This window comes from Buteo buteo, chromosome 3 (assembly GCF_964188355.1).
Source record: "Buteo buteo chromosome 3, bButBut1.hap1.1, whole genome shotgun sequence".
NCBI classification, from domain to species: domain Eukaryota; kingdom Metazoa; phylum Chordata; class Aves; order Accipitriformes; family Accipitridae; genus Buteo; species Buteo buteo.
This window is the reverse complement of record NC_134173.1, coordinates 20,534,413-20,554,823: the sequence shown is the minus strand read 5'-3', so window position 1 is coordinate 20,554,823 and position 20,411 is coordinate 20,534,413. Positions and strand designations below refer to the sequence as shown.

Sequence of the window (20,411 nt, the reverse complement as noted above, 5' to 3'; positions counted from 1 at the left end):
GCCTCAATATACATGTGTGAAGCTCTATCGGTTGTAAGGACAAGGGCACTGCATCTCCTGCTTTGCATTTAGGGGCCAAACACTGCAAAAGGTGGGGGAGAATCAGTGTCTGGAGAGGGAGACCTGGGCTTTGCCACACTGTAGAGATTTATTGGGAGAAAAAGTGCGTGCTTCTCTGTTTCTGTTTATCCAAAGCCTGCCTCAAAGCTCACTTCAGTGCTCATGGGAGCCTGGCAAGGCAGGGCAGCGAGGAAAGGAAAAGCAAGGGTTAGAAGTGATGTCTTGTTTGAGACCAGCTGCTAATTGCTTGTGGTTTTATTCACACTCTACCTCACAATGTTTTAGGTGTCAAGACTGCCAGGATCTCAGAAAATAGCTGCCAAAAGGGTTTGGGGACTTCAGGCTTCTCAAACAAGTGAAAAAAAATGACACCAAGATTTCAAAGAACAGAATATAAATGCATATTTCATTGGCATCCTTCATAAAAGCTGTGATCAAATGAAATTTTCACTGCTGATCAACAGCTGCATTGGAAGATCTGTCCCATAAGCAGTTTTATTCCCCTTCTTTGTCAGTCAGTGGGCAGAGCGTGCACTCAGGTAGCAACCACAGCACACCTGCTTTAGGACCACTGGAAATTCAAATTATGCAGTTCTTCTCTGTGGGAATCGTTAAGGCAGCTATTCATGCCCTTACTTCAAGCACTGACACTGCAGCACCCTTTGATATAGGGTGGGCCCTCAGCTAAGAAACAGCTTACTTGTGAAGAGCTGCTTTTTCCAGGTGGCTGAGGACACAGAAAGAAAGAATGAGCAATGAATTAAATGGTAGAGAGAAACAGTTTTTGTGTTTTAATTAGAAAAATGAAAAGTGCATGAATTTCCTCATTGTAATAGTTTCTGTCATCTGAGAAATAATGATCTAAAAAAATTGCGGTTCACTGGCAGTCTTGGCACTGGGCTGTCATTATTCACTCTAATACATACATATTATTCATAGTCATTAACCTTCTGCACCCAGGCTGGGATAAAGCCTATTCTGCTGTTAGTTGCCATGTTTCAGGTGAAAAGCTCATCCACCGATGTAGTTCAGACATTTCCATTCTGTTATTGCCAGGAGAGTAACAGCTCTTCGGGAACCCTTGCCTTGACCAGTGGTAGAGAAAGAACATTTAGCTAGATGGTTTGAGGTTTTTCCTTTTTCTTTCCCCTTTTTGTTTTGCTTTGCTAGTCAGAGAAAAGAGGTGAAGGTTTATCAAGTCCCCTAATAAATCTGTATGATCACAGCAGAACAACAGTAGCTGTGGATTAGTGACCATTAGATACCTCTCTGTAGCAACCCCTGTATGCTGTCCAGTCTCCTACAAACTTGCATTTCAGAGAAGACAATGAGAGCCTTACATTGCCTGAGGCCTTAGTCCAAGCCTCACTGAAGTTAATGAAAATGAGAGATTTTTTTAAAAAAAAAACACTAAAAAGTGGAGATTGGTGTGATTTTGGCACAGAATTATATTCCACGGTGGGATCTGGTATTTAGCCATTTGTATATGGTTAAATCCCTGTACTTCATATGCTGATTTATAGTAAAAAAAGTGCCTCCTTTTCTTTTTGGTCAAGAAGTATAATAAAAAGGTACATCCCCTAAATATTTTCCCAGCCTGCAGTCCCCAGCAGGAGCATGCCATTGCTGCTTTGCTCTTACTGAGTGCTTTGCAAAGCATTCCACATATGAAGAGGTTCTTTGGAGTAGGCAAATCAAATACAAGGCACATAAGGATGTTCTGCTCTGATGTACTTTGGCATGAGAAGTACCCAGAGATTAGAAGGACTTTGGAGTTACTGTCTAAAAATGATTTTTCAGAAGCTAATTCTTGAATCATCTTCAGACACCTCTTTTACTAGGCAGCAGCATCAACAAGCTGTGCAAATGGGATCAGTAAGCTGTTCCTTGTAATTTATGTGTTTTGGTGCATGGTTACAACCAAAGGACACACCAACTGGCATCAGCTTTCAGGAACTTGGAAAGGTGATGGTGCTGCTAACCTTTTTCGTATTTCATACTGTATCTGGGATTGGATGTGCAGCAGCACAATCCAGAAAGCTGGAGTGGGATTTTGCCACTTCATCGATTAATTGTATATATTCACAGCAAACCACATATTTTACAGCAGGTATATAAAAGTAGAAATAAAGGGCATAATTTTATAGCCTTTGAGAGAAAGCTGTCAAACCCAAGTGCTGTCAGTCTTCATTTATTATCATAATAATTATCATGATAAAAATACTGTGTACAACGTGACTAGGGTTACAAATTCAGTCACTTGAAAGGTTAGGAAATGGTAGAAGAGAAGTTTCTCAAGCAGCCTAATGCAGTGCAGACATGGTCCCTTGCTGCTTGCTGCCTTGGCTCAGGGCTGGTTGTGGCTGCAGTGACCTTCCTGCACTGCTCTGGTAGGTCCTCCAGTTTCTGAAGGGTACAAGGTTTATTATGCAGAAGAAGCTCCTGAAAACTAGCCCTGCTTATGTGCCTGCAATTCACCCCGCACAGGGGAATAGTAATGCCAGGTGTTATTGGGCATAATGATTGTATTTTAAAAAAAATGTGTATCCGTATTGCCATTTTAGGTTTCTTGTGCCTGGTTAGGTATTAGCAAAAGAGGCAGAGAGGATGACAGTGGGATAAGTTCTCAGAGATGAGAGATCCTCCCCTATCAGGAGTACTTAAAGCATAGACTAAATTGTCAAGAGGAGTGATGAAATATGGAAGTTATGAATTAGACTAAATAAAAATGCAGGAATAATATACAGTAAGGAAAAAAGCACATGTCTAAGCAGAGATGTCCTAATCCTTTTTTGTAATGTTTCATTCATATAACAACTTAAACTAAGAAGTGGTGATCCAAGTCCCTTAGTCATGTATCCTAAAATCAATATGTTGCTTGAATAAAGATTTTTGCCTTGGGTTATTACTACTTGAGTGGTCTGGAAACTAATCCTTTTTCTGTTTTAAGGGAATACAAACAGGTCATCCTCCTTCCTCTATTCTGTTTTGGAAAAACAGATAGAACATCGCGTTTCATAGCAAATCTGTATCCAAACAGAGTACAACAGCTAGGCCCTAAATAGGATGCATTTAGAGAGGGTGATTACCAACAAAGTTGAAGCCATGAATTCCTCCTTTGGTCAGGTGCTGGGCGCTGTCACCTCCCCAGAAACCAGCACCCCAAAGTGCAGAGGCACTGCAGTGGGGAGGCTCGCGGTGGTCAGCTCCTGCACCAAGGGATGGAAAAGCCATCTGTCCTTCCCAGGAGCTACAGAACACACCAAGAAGAGTTATCTCACCCCAAGCTTTCACCCACCTCCCCAGGAGCTGCTCTCAGAGGTTGAGAGCATGAAGACCCTCTCCAGGTCACCCTTCCCTGTATCAGACCCAGTAATGCACAATACGCCTTTCATTTTGTGCTCTGGTCCTTGGGGTTGGAGCATCCCTCTGCATTCAGAGGCAGGGACCACAAATCCCGGCAAGTAGCCGAGACAGCTGGTTTAGGCTTCAAAGCAGCAGTAGCATGGGAGAGCACAGCCCCTGCACGCTTTCAGAGTCATCCCAGCTCCCCACAAGCAATGGGAATGGGTTCCCATGCAATCACGGCCCAGCCCCAGAAGCAGGCAAGATGGTTAAGAATAACCCAAATACCCACCCAGACTGAGGTCTCCTCAGAAATATGCTTCACACAAGAATATTTTGCTGTTAACATCTGTGGCGCCTTTATAACTTTTCTGTGCATTTTTGATTTTAGTGTTTAAAGCACTGTGTTTCCGCTTGGGCTTGTCATACTCCTTTCCAAGTGCGTCTTTGTGAAGCTATATCCATCATTTAGAGTTCTTCATTTGGTATTTACAGGGTTGTTACTGACACATCTTTATAGACTGGTTTTACTAAGAAAATGTGACTTTTGCAATTATACTCTCTCCTAACAATTTCTTTCCCTCCTGGACATTTCCAGGTGCAATTGGACTCAAAGGTAGCCTAGCACTTTTCTCCCATGAGGGTAACTCTTGCCCTGCAGAATATATTGGGAGAGTGGGTGGATGTCGCACTGCTAGTTCTGGAGGATCGTGTGCTATAGCTCACCAGTGGGCTGGCATGTTCGCAGGAGCTCCATCCCCTTCTTGTCACCTGTGCCTGCCCTGGGCCAGGTTTCACTATTTCTTAATTACAAGTGCTGGCTTGAATTTCATTCCTCAATTATATTGATGACCTTGTTCGTTGTAAGATCTAACTTTATTTGTGCTTGAACTGTGACTCCTACGGCTTGCTGAATAGGGCTGTGTTGGGGGTGACACATCACCTGTCAGTGAATGGTTGTCTGTGTTGAATGATGTATAGGAAATTGTGTCACAGGTGGCAGCTATTTGAGGTTCAAAAATGTCACCAGCTACCGAAGTGTGAACTTGCTGTCTTTTTGCTCTATTTTTATAAACCCCTTTTTCAGAGTGCAGTGTCCTTAAAATTGTGAAATAATAGACAGGCAACCGAGGATTACAAAGACTATCTGGGACATATTCATTGGAGATCATTGCAGTTGGCCTTTAATCTCTCTACTTCTTCAGAATTTCATTTAATACTTTATAGAAAGAGCAAGTTGCTCTAATCCAGGGGAGATTGAATATGCTTGTACTTATAGCTGTCTGCTCAAGGAAAATTTCCATCCCCAATACAAAAAACAACCCCATGGCTGTTGATCTATTAGTGCGGAAAGCGCAGTGTTGTGCAGCTCTCAATATCTTTCTTTCTATTCCAAAAAGATTCTTTTTGTTTTTTAGATCCTATGAGATTTGCTCTTTACACCTATACCTTGAACACTACAGAGACTGCAGAGCTGTGTGTTTTCTCCCTCTCCCAGTGCCGTAAATTGCTGCAGTAACCTCCTGACCCAGTACGAGCTTGGGGCTTCGCTCAGCTCCCCTCCTCTCTTTTACCAGCACTGTCCAAATCGTGTCTAATTCTGCTTTGTCCCATTGCTGTCACACTCTCCAGTTTGTTTCTCCAGTGTGCTGAAGGCTGTCCTGATACTGGGACCACCAGCTATGTAGCATTGATTTCTAAATGCTCTTGGAGGCAGAGAGTGAGCGGGCTCTATCTGCAGTTGGAGAGCAGGTATCTATCCCTGTGCATATACTGCCTTCTTAGTCTTCTTCTGAAAAAAACCCAAACCAAACCAAACCACATTTACGCCTGTAATAGATCGCCTGTGCTACAGGAAATGGCAGGCTGGGTGTGCATTGATCAGCAGTAAATGCACTCATATAGTCTTCTTTCAGCAATGTAAACTCCTAATCCCCTCTCTGAACACTACCTGGCCTGCGGTCCAATTTCGTAAAGCCAGCCCCGGCTGGCTGCTCACCAGCAGCTCCCAACTGAAAGGCCTGTGGTGTGACAGCAGTACATTTGCCGCAGTCCCTCAGAAAAGATTTGGGGTTTGAAGCATTGTTTCAGGGAGAAGAGGAGGGGAGGGCAGTTCATCTCTGTTTTCAGGTCACCTGCATTTAGCATTGGGTGATGTGGGCAATGCCAAGCAGTCCAACATGGATGGTGGATGGCTTGGCAGGTATGTCAGGGGTGTTTCCAAGGATTTGCTTTCTCCAGCAGTTGTCTAGTTTGCCCAGGCTGCTGCAGTAAGTGTCGTTACGAGAGCAAAAAAAGGCTTAAAAAAGTCATACAAGTTGTTTTGACTTCGGGAGTTTTGCAAACCCTGTTTTGTCCAGAGAGGTGAAGAAGAGAGCCCCAGCTGGCACCGGTGGCCACGGGGCTGAGTGCCCGTCCTCCTAGCGAGGGACACCATTTCTCTCTCAGTGTGCTGACATTTGGCCTGGGCTACGGGCACCAGGTGTCGATCATTATGTAGGGTTTTGTGGCCGAGGACGAGTACTATTCCTGTTGGCAAGCCATTTCAGGACAGGTGTGTTTCTGTGTGTATGTAGTGCCCGGCACATTTTTCATGGGCTGTCTGCTATGGTATAACACTAATGAGGTAATTACAGAGCTCAGGCAGTGTCAGCGCAGCACATACCACTTGGATTAGGCCTGGCTCTTGGACAAGCTCTTTGCGAAAGGGGTGCAAGCTGACGTGGCTCACGGCCCATTTGCAGGCACCAGGAGTGGGCTGGTGCTCGGTGACTGTGGCTCAGCTGAGGTAAGGGAATTTGGGGTGCTGCATCTGCTTCCTGCACTGGTGGGGAGGGGAGGGCGGGCAGTCCCAACTAGCACACGTTACCGTGAGTATTACAGGCGTAATACGGTGGGGGGTGGAAAAGTAGAGGCCTGGCAGCAACCCCCTGCTGCCGGTCGGTGCTGCAGCCACTCCTGCCTGGCAGGACTGTGAGGGATGTGTGGCTGCGGTTTCATCCTCTAGTGCAGGGACTGAAAGCGAGGTGGTGCCACTGCAGAGGGTTAGCAAGTGTGCCTGTGATGTGGGGGTTACGGGACGGGCACAGTGTGGGGAACTCTAATAGCTGCGCAAACGGAGGGGTGACAAGGCTTGGAGGGACGTGTTTGCTCCCGGCACGTTAGCGTTACGGCACTGGTGTAGCAGGAGGGGGAGAAGCAGCGCTGTCTGCAGCGGTCTACCTGGCTTCTTTCTGGTTTTCTTCACCTGAAATAGGATGCAAAAAAAAGGAAAGTCTGGTCTCAGTGTGTTATCATTTTCTTTATATATTGTGACACATGTGATGTAATTTGGATACTTTATGTCTTAACAAAATGGGACAGACAGGGACTTTTAAAATACATTTTAATGAATTTAAGAAGTTATTAAGAAAAGTGTTTGGGCAGAAGCACTGCATAAGACAGTGATACACCTGTCAGAGTTTAGGATCTCAGCTGTCAGTTTGAGGATTTCATTTATTATATTAATAATTATTACATCACTGGGCTATAATTTTTTACCAATTATTACTATAATTATTAAGCAATTATCATATTAATAAGAATTATTATATTGGTTTCAGACAAAATATTAACTGAAATGGTATGTTGTGAGCTGAATACAAAGCCAGCCCAGCTGTCTCCCATCCACTCAAGACCTGCTGTCTCACCTTCCAGGGCTTCAGACAGTGGGTGCAACCCTGCTGCTTCCCTCCCCGCAGCACGCTGCCACACCTGTCACACCAAATTGTTTGTAAACACCAAGCCGGCTAATATCAGGACAGTATCAGTCCACATGCGAAGGGCACCGGGAAGCCATGAGAGGCAGCTGGTGCCATGTGTTAGTAGTAAGAGGCAAAAGAAAGAGGCTCCTCCAAAGCCCCTATTCAGAAGTTTAGCACAATAGAGTAATGCAGCGTTAGGGAAATTTAAGCTGGTGCTGAAAGCTAGTGTGCTTTGCTGCTTTTTTACTCAAAGGATGGCTTTTATCCTGAACTGTAGTGCTTATGATATTTCAGACATGGCTTGCTTTGCTAGGTCATGTGAATGATGAATATCGTAGTATTTAGAGGTTTCTAGTAAATGAAACACACATGGGAACGAATGCAGATACAGATCACTTGCGTCAAACCCAGCTTTATCAGGGCTTGGTGAGATATCTTTTTCAAGGGCCTACAGCAATTGGAAAGCAATTAGAATTTCATTGTATTTTCCAGTTCCATTAACCATCCTGTAGATAGGTATTAGAGTCCACATAGAAAAAGCTGCCCCTCTACTTTCACTGCACAGCTGTTATAATACAGAAGCATGGAATGGCAGCAAAGCAAAACTTCAGTTGGATACTTGGAATTAGAGACACTTTAGGCCTTAAGAAAGAATGGAAAGCCACCTTGTCCTACCATTTAAAAAAAATGGGACGTTGCTACAGGAATAGGAAATGCTTCCTTTTTACAAAATGGGCAGGTAACCGTACTGGGAAGGTGATTTCAGAAAGCTACAGTGTGATAGCTGAAAGCTGCCCCTCCTAAAGAAACATGTCCTGGTCATGTTCTTTCAGTGCTGCATTTGTTAGAAGAGTTTATTCACTAGTGGTCTGAGAGTGACAGAGCTCTGCACAAAGGGTATTTTCTTTATCTACCAGACTGGGCAAGTGGGGGTAGCTCTAAAGCAGTGAGATGAAGGGGAATCATGCACCCTCTCAATGTCAGGGTCTGGCAAGTCCAAAGCTGCAAAAAGTTGAGAGGAAAACTGCCTGGAGTGGCCAGCAGAGCTGGATTTGTGTGGAGGGGTGTTGCCGGAGAAGGAGCATGGAAATCCCCTGCTTTTTTCATCCTCTGCCACAGTCTTCCCATGTGGTCCTACACAGTGCCCGGAAAACCCTTGCAGTGAAGTGTTCCTGAGCAGTGATTAGCAATGCAGTTAACTAACACTGGTTTACATCACTTGGGGATAAATCCACCTTCTGACCATCTGTTACAAGTGGATCTGTTTTTCTTCTGATGCACATTCATGCCAAGCAGAATTACCTTCATTGAAATCACTGGCATTTCTTGGAGAGTAACCACTATGAAAGAGTTGGTCCATTGGCAAGATCTCCCAATGAGTCACGTACTGTGTGGCAGAGATTATGTCTCTCTGAATGTTTTGTTCATTCTCAAACATGAGGAGGCTCAACAGCTAGCAAGTTAGCTCTTATTATGAAATGCCAATATGCAACTCTGGAGCTGTTAGCCTTGCAGATACTGGTAATCTGAAAGCAATCTGCTTCACCTACTGCTGTATTTAGAGCAAGTGGATTTGGTCACTCACGCATATTTTTTTTAAAGGTACTGTCAGATCTCTCACAGGCATTATTTTCTAATGAATGCAAATGAAAATTGTGGTTATCCATTTCAAAGCAATCAGTAGCAAGCCATTGTTGCACACAGAACATTATTTCTACAGCTCATAAGGCCCAGTGATGCTCGTGCATAATTCGTCACATATCATGGTGGTAGAAATTGCCTTCGGGGCCAGACTTTCCAAGCCAGCATCTCTGTTTTAAGCTGCAGGCATTGTCACTTCAATGGCTGACTCCTTGATTTTGCAGATTCAGTTTCATGCAGATATGATAGCAAGCCCACGCTTGCCTGCAGATGCTAGATTGCACCCAAAATGACTTGCTCCTCTTAATAGCAGTGAATAAAGTGACAGGCTGTCAGCTCTTAGGGACTCTTGGTTCTCTCTTCCTATTTTCTGAGTCCTTCTCTACTGCCACCTGTTTGCAGCTCTGTTCTCATCTTACTCAGCACTTGCCTCAGTATGAAAACTTTGGGCATATCATGTGTTTACATGTATGATAGCTTTTAACTCAAACTTTATTTCCATATCTTGCTCAACCTCTAATTCCGGTGCATTGACTCCTGCTTGCTGTTTCCCCTGCAGGTAGTCTCACTTGTACTGCTCGGTTTGCAGGACTCTTCTTGGACCTGTTAAAAATGGAATTCACTGAAAGACACAAATTATCTCTTCCTGTCGGTGCTGGGCTCCTAGGGAAAATGAAAATAATTGTGTCTCTTTCTGCTGTTAGTACTGTAGTTGCTACATCCAATAATCTTTTGGGAAGTTTAACTGTTAAAACACCAGGCAATTTATTACCCCCATATATTAGCTCTTCTTGGTAGCCAAGAGGTATGGCAACAAACTGCAGTGAAACAGTAAAGGTAGAAAATGTCCGATGAGTAACCTCTTTCCTAAGAGGCTATGTTAACCAAAGGACTAATAAAATCTTGTTTAACCATCGTTGAAAGACTTTTTGGTAGACAGCCAACCCTGGTTGGTCTCTTGAGTGTAAAAAGTAGTATAGAAATGTTCCTTCCAGCATTAATTCATATCAACTTCTGTTGCTGATCTCCTGTACATCAAAGAGAAATGCTCCTTTATTGCACCATTTTACATTTTAAATCAAAGCTTGTAGCATGTTCCACCTACTTCTTCCAGTGGCACCCTCTGACCTTAGTCCAACTCAAATATCAACTATAGTGGTTAGTGTTTCATACACACATGCAGCCTGGTCCCACAGCAGTGAAATGGACATCTTTCCTTGCTGTCATATCGGGCTTAGGGGTTTTGGTCCCTTGTTGCCATGCCTTTGTTTCTAGTCCTCCACTGACAAACGTGAGGGAAGTTTCTCCCTGTAATCTAGTGGTAACCCCTAGAGGTAAATATCCTGTTCTTTTTCTTAGCTGAGGACAGACTCAGCCTAAGGTTAAGTCTCTGCCTTATGGAAATACAAAGCAATCTCCTAGCTGAGCACTGATCAGAAGGTTGTTCTTACGCAAATCCAAACAGGACAGTGTGAAAATGCTTAAAGTGAGGCCCCATCTAGGGCAGTATTTTGCAAACTGGTTAGTCTGGATCTGTGAAATCCATTTTTTCAGTGAGGAGTGGAGCTTACAGCTTCCAAAGCCAGATCACTATCTGCCTGTTTCTCAGCCTGTGATCCATGTCTCCTACCAAATTTTAATTCCCTTCCCCTTATTTTCCAGGTATTATCCTGTACAACAGAGCAAAGATTTTATTACTTTCTCTTGCACACTGTAGCCCATGTGTCTATATCCCCTAGCTTCTTAATTTGGATGTGTCTAAGTATAACCTTTTGCCTATAGGTAAGAGCAAGAGGTTTTTAGAATTTGACACAAAGGTTTGCATTTCTAGCATGACCAGTAGCTGTTTGCTACAATCATGCATTGAGGCCTCTACAGAAATTGGTAGACTCATCCCTGTCTCTAAGGGCTTACAAATTAAATGCAGTAACCAGACAACCTCCTCTTGCTCAAGCTACCTTTGCTTGAAGTCACACAGAAAAGCAGTGTGAGGGCCAGGGCTATGCCCCATATCTCTTCAACCATAGTGACCCATCTTGCATGCCAGGGCATGACGCTGCTGACTGATGACTGCTTTCAGTTACATATCTGCTTCCAGAATAACACCACATTTTAAAAAAAAAAGAGAAAACAGTAACTGTTTATCCTGGCTAAGCTTGTGTAACAGGTTTTCATATGATGTTTTTAGTGTTTAAAGTCTTTTTTCATTAAACCGTTTCACCATCCAGAAAAAAACATTTCCTTTACTCAGCTTCATTAGTTATAGGAAATCACTGGATTAAAGTAGAGAGCAGATTAGCAAAAATAGACTATAGTATGCCTTGGGCATATGGTGCCACGTATGAATGGGTTTTAACTACTTAACTGTGTATGACAAAGAACAGAAGGAGAGATGTCTTAGCGTACAATAATTATAATTTGCACTAGCTGCATAGCTTAACAGTCAGAAACCGCAAAGCCATGGAAAGCTTTCGGTTGGATTTGTATAGGGTGTGTGCTTCTGTCCCAAGCTCATGTTGCATTTTCTGCCAGCTGATGGCTGGGCACGAGACTGAACTTAGCTAACTAACAGGATGCCTCTCCCTCCTTTCCCTTCCTCTTTGCTGGGCTCATGTTTTGCAGTGCTGCGTTAATGTCGGTTAAAGAGAATGGGATTTAGCCCATCGGATGCAGGAGTCGGCACTGGTCCGGGCATGCTGCTCCATCGCATGGGGCAGAGGGGAGGCATGCTGTGGGCAAGCCCATGACAGCCTGGGCTTCACTTCAGCTGGAAATTGTCCCCTGCAGAGCAAATATGAACAGAAGTAGTAAATAAAAGAGGCCACAATGTCAAGGTGATTGCTGGGAGTATCAGCCTTCAGGCTCTGGGCACAAAGAATCCGGCCAGCTTTGAATTCAAATGACTCTGCATTTTCTAACTTCCCACTTTTTTTGCCTAATAACTATCACTCCCCTCTGATATGTCAACCTGCAAAAGTCAAATTTATGCCTTTTCTAAATAGACCCAGCTCACACTGGTTTGAACTTGGTCCTGAGACACAAGTCAGTGCAAACACTGGTAACATCCTGACAGTGCTCCACCTCCCACTTCTCAGGAAAACTGTGCTTTTCCATTTGGATGCTGAGAGGTTTCTGAAAACCAAGCAGTGGTGATGATATCATTTCCATGTCTTAAAAACTTGCTTATAAAGGGATATAAAGATTTGCAAAGCCAATCAAATCTAATTTATGAAGTAAATTCAGAAATACCTGGAGAATTACCTCATCTTTATCTGGGCTCCTCAGTACATTTGCTAGCATGGATTAACCAATAATGTTATGCCACATAGCTATAATATGCATATCCTTCCCTGTTTTGGAGAGGTTGCTTTCCTCTGAGGTTTCCACAATGTGTTTCACATCCACTGTGAGTAACATTCTTGGACTTCTGCCCTGGATTAATCAAACATAAATCACTGCCCCATGCAAAAAGAAAGTTTTGCCAAAAATTGTGGTGGTCCAGAGAAGAAAAGAGGGCGGGTTTTTCCCTCTGTGAACCTTTAACTGCTTTTACTCCTTTTTTTTGTTGGGAAATTTTGTGCATTGAAAATTCACTGACAAGGCCCTGATCATCTTGGGTTTTTAGTGATTATTACATAAAATTAAATCCCCAACTGCCCAGGAGAATATTCTTGCTTTCTCCTAAATTAGTTTTATAGTGGTGAGCCCTACCAAACTTGCAGGCTTTTTGTTTAGCTTATCAATAACTCAGTGTTGCTTCTCTTGCAGAGTTCCCTGAAGAGAAGAGGCAGCAGAGAAATGCACAAAGAAAAAAAGGCATTTACCCAGGTATGGTTGTCATGAACGTGCAATTTTGAGCAAAATCACATGATAAAACTCAAAATTTCTTTTTACGGGTGTTGACAAGGCCATCAGGCACATTTACTAGAGTGCAATTAGGCCTTAATCTATTGAGACTTCCCAGAGATAATGTAGAAGCAATTTAGGACACAAGTGTGATCTCTAAACCATGTAGCTTGTCGGGCTGATTGTGCTTGTATCCATAGATTTGGGCTGCAGGTTTTCTACAAGAAGAGAAAATCACCTTGCCTCACAAAGTAATTGGATCGCAGCTTAGGGACTAACTAAATTTATACGCAGTGCCAAAGAATTTGTGCTAATGAGCATCTTGGCAGGGAATGCAGTTTGCACACTGCAACAACACCTTGCGAACTCTTGTGTTGCAGCCTAGGGTTTGATCTCTCTCTGGTGTCGGGGGGGCAGCATGTGAATTTGTGCTACCCCAAGCTGAGATACAACGCAGAGCCTAAGCTACCCACTCTGTCTCCCTTTGGACACCGGTTTTACTGAAATCCTGCAGGCTGGTCCTTCTCAGGAAAGTGGTCTGCCTGGTTTCCTCTGCTTTTTGTGCTGACTGTAGGAGTTAAAGCTTTTCATAGCACCTGTACGGTTACTGTTTATAGCCAGAGAGATGGGGATAGTGTTCCACCTCCCTGCTAAAGGAGCCAAGAGTGACATCGTGCCTTCGTTAGAGTGAGGTTGCACCTCCCCTGCTGCTCCCTTGGCAGGCTCAGTGTATACAGCCGAGACCTACAGGTTGTCTCTGAGTTGATGGAGTCTTAAAATCCATTGATTTGCAGTAATAACCATAATAAATCATTGCAATATGTTGCACTTCAGTGGATAGGGTGGGCAGCTGAGTCAGCAGACCGAGGTGTTGGCTGGGGGCTGCAGGCTGCTTTCCTGGGACGCAGGAGACCAAGCGTCCACGCCAAAACGATACAAGCACAGCTTAATCAGACCTTAAAATGGGGCACTGGGCTTTCTTCCTGCAGCACCTGCTACAGAGAATTATTTAAGTTGTCAGTCAGGTCAGAGAGTTTATTTTTCTGCAAGTCTGTAAAATACGTGGATGAAATATATAGAGATATGCCCACACACATGCAGATTACAGACGAAGCTACATGAAGGCATGGTTGCATCCACTGGGCTTTGTGGGCAGCACTGTCCTTCATTTCCTCATTCCTGGAAATACAGAGCACTGCAGAGGGAATGGATTCCTTGTACTTGCTTCCTCTGCCCAAATCCAGGCATTAAGAGCAGTGTAGTTTGCCTTGGAAAGCCTTAAAAAGGACTTCACAAAATTAACCATGTAACCATGGGTCAGCTCTGCACCACTCACAATGTGGGGAAGTGATCCCGGAAACCACCCAGGGAAAAAAGACCTTTATGCTGTACACACACATTGTAACTCGTGCAGCAAAGCATTTGGGCTTAAAAATGAAAACTATTGCAACAGCACTGTGCAAGGCGGCCATTCAGTTTTCTTCAGCAATTCTTTAGGGTGGGAAATACTGAGAAACAATCTTATATATTGACATGGCTCAACCTATAGGTGCATGTCTTAGCTATCTCCCAGCTCTAGGGTGTTACCCAGAGCTGTCTCCAAACCCAGCTATCCATTCAGAGGTATGTGCTGGTTGAGACCAGAGCACACCACAGCAAGTGCCCAACCTGGTCAAACAGCCACCAAGTCCTGGGGCTTGAACCAAAGCAGTAGGTACAGACACAGCCCGGGAGGTTCAAAACGCTGCTTTTCAGGGACAGCTGCCCTAAATACCTAAAATAAGTTCAGATACCCATTACATGCTTTGTGAGTGAAAAGCAACAACAAACTTAGATTCTGTGCATCCACGTGCTTACAGATATGTATAGCATAAAGCAAGACTGGTGTTTTTACTTACTGAGAGCTCATTATGAAAATTAGCTGGAACACACACCCACCACAGGACACACTGAGTAAGTAATACCTGTGAAATTGATTGTCTTGGAAGTCGTGTAGAAGCAGAATTCATCCTAGCGCTTACCCACCTCTAGCAGTATTGAAGAAAAAAAGTTTTTATTCAGCAGAATTGCAAAATGGAGCTTCTCGGAAAAAGCCAGGCACCAAGCAAAACACAAAGAAAAGTGGTTCTCCAGCGCAAGGTAGGAGTGCTGGCACTCAGCCAGATGCTTGGGTGCTGGTTGTACTGCCCCGTCGTCAGACTTGCAACCTCAAAACTGCTTACCCATCTTCTGCCTGGCAGTTCCCTTGAGCTGGTGGTGGTGGTAGAGGAGATGGCGTTGGTCTCTATCTATCTTTGTGTCTTCTTGCCAGAAAAGAAATATCATATTTGGGAATTTTTGATCAGCTCTTCATTCTCATCACATCATTTATATTGCATAATGATTTAAGTTCATTTCTTTCCTTTAAGTTTCATTTCTTTATCTCCACATTCTACATTTGTCTAAATTAGACTGCAGACTCTAGAGAGGGATCTGAGTTTTTTCTTTCTGCTTTTTTTTCCATTAACATCCCTCTGAAGTGCCATGCAGAGCCACGCATATTGCCTGCAGATATTCACTATCAGTAATCATTAATTCCCATTGATCCTTAATCATCTCTTAAGGTCCGTGACAAGCACCATGACTGACAGAACATTTTTGCACTGTCGTTCCTTCTTTTCTTACTATACACGCTGCCCTATGTACACTTTTTAGGAAAGCATCCACATAGTGGATGTGTAATACAGTCAGGCTGCCATATCCCAGATTCAGCCCCTGGGATTCGAGCCTCTTGTTCCTCCAAAAAGATGGAAAGACTGTTCATTCTCCTTTTTTTTTCCTCCTTTCTTTTAATTCGTGATTTAACTAATAATGAACTATTCTTAATTTTGGTGATTTGGCCTCTCCTTAGTTTGCCTTATATGTCAAAACTCTACTTGCCTGTGTGGGTGTCTCGCTGTCTTGCTGCTTCTACTTGATTTTAACTGATCAAGAAATTGCTGATATTTCTGTACACAAAGTTTCAGAGGGACAAATGCATGAAGATTGGAGTCTTACCCTTCTGGCATGCTTAGATCTGGCTGATAAATCTCTCCTGACCGTTCTTTTCCCTTGGAAGAAAACTGTCCAGGGAATGGGATTTTCAGTAGTCATGTTTCCTGGCAGAGAAGCGGGGAAGATCTAGAGCTTTCTCACCTTTCCAGATGGGATCCATATTTAGAAGGCGAGATTAACATCCATCAGCTCTGTTGTTTTGTATGAGGCTTGTGTTTGTTTAATGAGAAGAAATCTCGTTTGTTTTAGCTCTTGCAAAAAACAAAACTTACAAATGTGATTCTTTTTTTTTCATAGACAAAACCTGGCAATAAAGTAATGCCATTATAAGAAGTTAATAGTGGGTTTGTCCTGCTATAATAACGTGCTAACTCCGCAGATGCATTGAGTTGTGCGGTGATGCCAAGCAAAAACATTGGGACCCTGACCCCAAACCCATCAAAGCCCCTCCCTTTTCTTCAAAAGCTTCAAAATGCTGAGTGTGTTGTCCCACGTGTGACTCGGTGACTGTTATTTATGTTGTTTGAAATGCAGCGGGTGTCAGGCTGGAGCCCCCTCTGAGTCCCAGGGAGGACGAGACGGCCCCTCGTGCTCCCAGCTGGGGCAGACGGGTATGGGCAGGCTGGCCCTTCCCCACAGGCATCGGTCCAGCTGCCTGCAGCCAGGGAGGTGCGAGGAGCCAGCTAGTGCCACTCATGGCTGGGCGCTTGCAGCCAAAGGCAGACAAGAAGCACAGGGAAGAATGCTAGATTACAAAGACAGAATAAGGAAAATGTCAGATGTGATTGTTTCCAAGATATTAACAGATAAATAAACTGGAGTAATCACCCCACCTGACATGCAGCACTGGTCTGGCTGTAACTTTCCTTGTGATCTTTGTATTTCCCTAAAAGCAAAACCTACAGCTGCGGGGATAAACTGACTCTCAATGATGGGAAAAACAGAGGTAATGTATTGTGCAGCCCTGACCAAAGATGATGCTTTAATCATACAGCCTTATCCAGCCAGAGCAGCCAAAATTCAGAGTGACTGCAGTGGAGTTCTGCCAGGTTTTAATCTGATACTTAATTTGCAGTTTCGAGTTATAGAGAGAAAAGCAATTTGCAAATAATATGTGTGAAAAAGAGGTGGGGGTGGGGGTGTGTGAGATGATAGAGATGAAAGAAAGCCCATCTTCTAGAGGCTCTGCTTTTAATCAATTATATGCATCTCGATTGTATTCATAGAAAACACACATTTCTGGTACTAGAAACATGATGACCAGTTTTAGTCAGTCAACTGATCAACTGAATGCAGTTGTGTTTAACTTCTGGTTATCACTGAAAACCATATATTAACAGAAACTTTGACTATTGTTTACCTCTATTAACATTTAAGATAACTTTTTTACTATTTAGTATTTTAAAGTCCCAACCTGTGCCAAGCAGAATCAGTAAGAAAGATGACTTGAGTTCAGAAGTATAAAACCAATTACTTTTGTGGCTGCTTAGTTATTAATAGCTGAAATTAAGATATAATTAGTATATATCTAAATAGAATGGGGTGAAATTAATCTAGGTAACATAAAAGACACTGTTACCAATGTGCAAGGATATGTGCTTTAGAAATTAATTCATTTCCTCAGATTGCTGAGCCATAATTAGTTGTGTAAATCTTTTGTTTTTTCTAATAACCTGATCTGGGTGAACAATTAAAGTCAGTCATGTTTTCTTCTGGATTTGGTTGCCATTATTAGGAATTATAACAAAATGATGCTTGTGAAAGATAACAGTGCTCCGGAGGCTGAAATGAAGTTTCCATAGATAATTGCACATATGTCCACATGGCCTACCAACAATGATGAAATCTGCTGTCTCAAGAGATCATCTTTCAAAGCCTGCCTTCCATTATACTGCTAATGCTGATAAATGTGTCTCTTACAAGGCCAAGTGCCTGTATCTCCATGACAATTCATGAAAGAGATTCAAGCAAAGAAATTGTTCATCGGCTTAGAATTTACTTAACCTTGTCTCTTATTTCAGCACAATAGACACTGGAGTTTTTTGTTTGAGTTGAGATGCAGTACTTTAAAATGCTCAACACACACAAAAAATTAAAACTCTCATTTAATACCGTAGTGCTTCCTGAAAAATGCAAGTTTTCACACGGGGTGGATTTGGATGTAACCATGGTTTAATGAATTTTTCTTTCCTTTTTCACATGTTTTCACCAGTCTCCCTTGTGAACAATTGTCCATACCAGAAACAGTGATCACAATCTGGTCCATCCTAATAATAACAGCAGCAGAGGCAACAGTGTGCTTCCTATTCAGAAAGCAAGTTAGGCACTCTGGCTATTTCACAGTCTTGTGAGATCAGAGTAATTAAACTCTGCAAGGCAACCATGCAGCTTAGCACACTTTTTTTGTGCTTTGTAGCTGACGGAGCCTGAGATTTGGGATTACAATGAGCAAATTCATCTGAGTAGTCTTTGCTTTGTGATGCTAAAAAGGAGCAAATGTAACATTAAACATAAATGGAACAGAAAATGCCAACAAATCATGGAGCCTTTTCATTTAAGTAATTATTTTCCACAAAATTAGCTCAGTATTTGAGAAAAACTAACCATTATGCTGGCATTCTTGCATCACCAAACACTTGCACAGGCCCACTTGATTTTTTTTTCCCCTCTTTAACCCTGGTCAAGCTGCTTTGCCAATTTAACCAGAACCAAGCCATGAAATGTGTCAGCTGTGTGGTTTGCGCAGCTTTGTCTGTGTATTGTTTGCATACCTAACAGATACAGCTCAGAGGGTGGGGACATGGAGGTTTTGGAAAATAAGCTACAGATTGTGCTTCTATTATAATATAATCTTGGGGGGGGGGGGTGATTATTCTTGGCAGGAGGACAGCGCTGATTTGAAGTGCCAGCTCCAGTTTGCCAAAGAGGAGGCAGCGCTGATGCGTAAGAAGATGGCCAAACTGGGGAGGGAGAAGGATGAACTGGAGCAGGAGCTCCAGAAGTACAAGTCCATCTATGGGGATGTGGACAGTCCCCTGCCTACTGGGGAGGCAGGGGGCCCGCCCAGCACCAGGGAGGCCGAGCTGAAGCTTCGTCTGAAGCTGGTAGAGGAGGAAGCCAACATACTGGGCAGAAAAATAGTGGAACTGGAGGTGGAGAACAGGGGGATTAAAGCTGAGATGGAGGATATGAGGTGCCAGTATGAAAAAGAGTGTCTCAGCAGGGACCACATTTCAAGCATTCCTACCTCGCCCTATGGTGACTCCGTGGAGTCGGCCATGGAACTGCGCCGGCACCTGCAGTTTGTGGAAGAGGAAGCAGAGCTGCTGAGACGGTCAATCTCTGAAATCGAGGATCACAACAAGCAGCTAACGAACGAGCTGAACAAATTCAAGTTTGAGCCGGGCCAGGAGCCGGGCTGGTTGGATGACGTGGCATCCAACTGCGGTGGGACCTTGCAAGAGGAGCTGAAGTCAGCCAGGTTGCAAATCAACGAGCTGAGCGGGAAAGTGATGAAGCTCCAGTATGAGAACAGGGTCCTGATGTCCAATGTCCAGCGTTATGATCTTGCCTCTCACCTGGGCCTGCGCACTTCCAGCCCCAGGGACAGCGACGCTGACAGTGATGCCGGAAAGAAAGAGAGTGACAGCGAAGAGGGTCGCCCGCCCCAGCCAAAGAGAGAGGGGCCCATTGGGGGCGAGAGTGACTCCGAAGAAGTTTATGAGAAGACGTCGGGTTTTGGGAGTGGGAAGCCTTCGGAAGTCAGTGACCTGTGCTCTGCTGAACTCATGAGAGTGGAAGAGGACACTGAGACTTTAATTAACATCAAACGCGAGGCTGAGCGGCTCGAAAGGACCGTGGATCGCCTTATCACTGATACAGACAGCTTGATTTATGACGCGAAGGTGCATGTAACCAGCAGCCCATCCACCGAGCAGGATTTCAGAAGTGGTGAGGAAAGGGGAGAAGATAAGCATGAACCGGAGCTTCTAGACACTGTCAACTCCAGGATGAAAGCTTTCCGGAAGGAGCTGCAGACATTCCTGGAGAAGGTTGATCACATTGGAGAGGGCCTTAAGGAGCAGATGGAGGACCTCTCCCCTCTTCCCCATCTCACAGAGTCTTCCAGTTTTCTATCCACAATGACGTCCATGTCCCGAGACTCTCCAATTGGTAACCTGGGGAAGGAGTTAATTACGGACTTCCAGGTAGGTTGGTCCCTTGTTTGCCTTCTTTCTGTTTATCGTTTCTCTTTCTTTCTGGCATCGCTACCCTATAGCTAATTTTCCTCACAGCTGCTTTGTTATGATTTCGGATCCGCGATGTATTAAAGTGTGTAATGTTAAACAAACACTTTATAGGGTTTTTTTCTTTTATTTGTTTGCACAACTCCTTTGATTCAGAGGCGGTTCCTCATGGCAAAAAGGCTAATTCACTGGTGCTATAGAGATCTGTCTTCTTTTTGTCTGTAACAGCAGTGTTCCCCTGTGAAAGACGAGATTAATTAAAAAAAAAACCCCACTCTGATGAATGTAAATTAGCAGCCTTGCTCAGAAATGTGAGGAGGTCTTTATTATGCTCTCTCGTAAAAGGGTCAGGTGTGTTCTCAAAAGCCTTGCCAAAAGAACCCAACCGAATGCAGTTTTTTAAGTGATGTGTTTTGAAAAGCCTGCTTACAGCTCACTCCCCTAACCGAGCAGCGAGTGAGAAGCTCTGTAGCCAGCGAAGGACTGCCTTGCCTAA

The 20,411-nt window shown here is 43.8% G+C and overlaps 1 protein-coding gene across 10 annotated transcripts in view; it reads left to right on the top strand.

Moving 5' to 3' along the window:
- MTCL1 (microtubule crosslinking factor 1) overlaps window positions 1-20,411 on the top strand; it is a 113,786-nt gene that overhangs the window by 47,886 nt on the left and 45,489 nt on the right. For 5 of the 10 annotated variants that reach the window (XM_075023013.1, XM_075023012.1, XM_075023009.1 and 2 more), the window contains exons 4-6: window positions 12,558-12,617; window positions 14,697-14,774; window positions 18,551-19,876. In XM_075023013.1, coding sequence (XP_074879114.1) covers window positions 12,558-12,617; window positions 14,697-14,774; window positions 18,551-19,876 — 1,464 coding nt within the window. The remainder of the gene's footprint in view (window positions 1-12,557; window positions 12,618-14,696; window positions 14,775-18,550; window positions 19,877-20,411) is intronic. The other 5 variants (XM_075023008.1, XM_075023010.1, XM_075023014.1 and 2 more) reach the window with 2 other exon arrangements.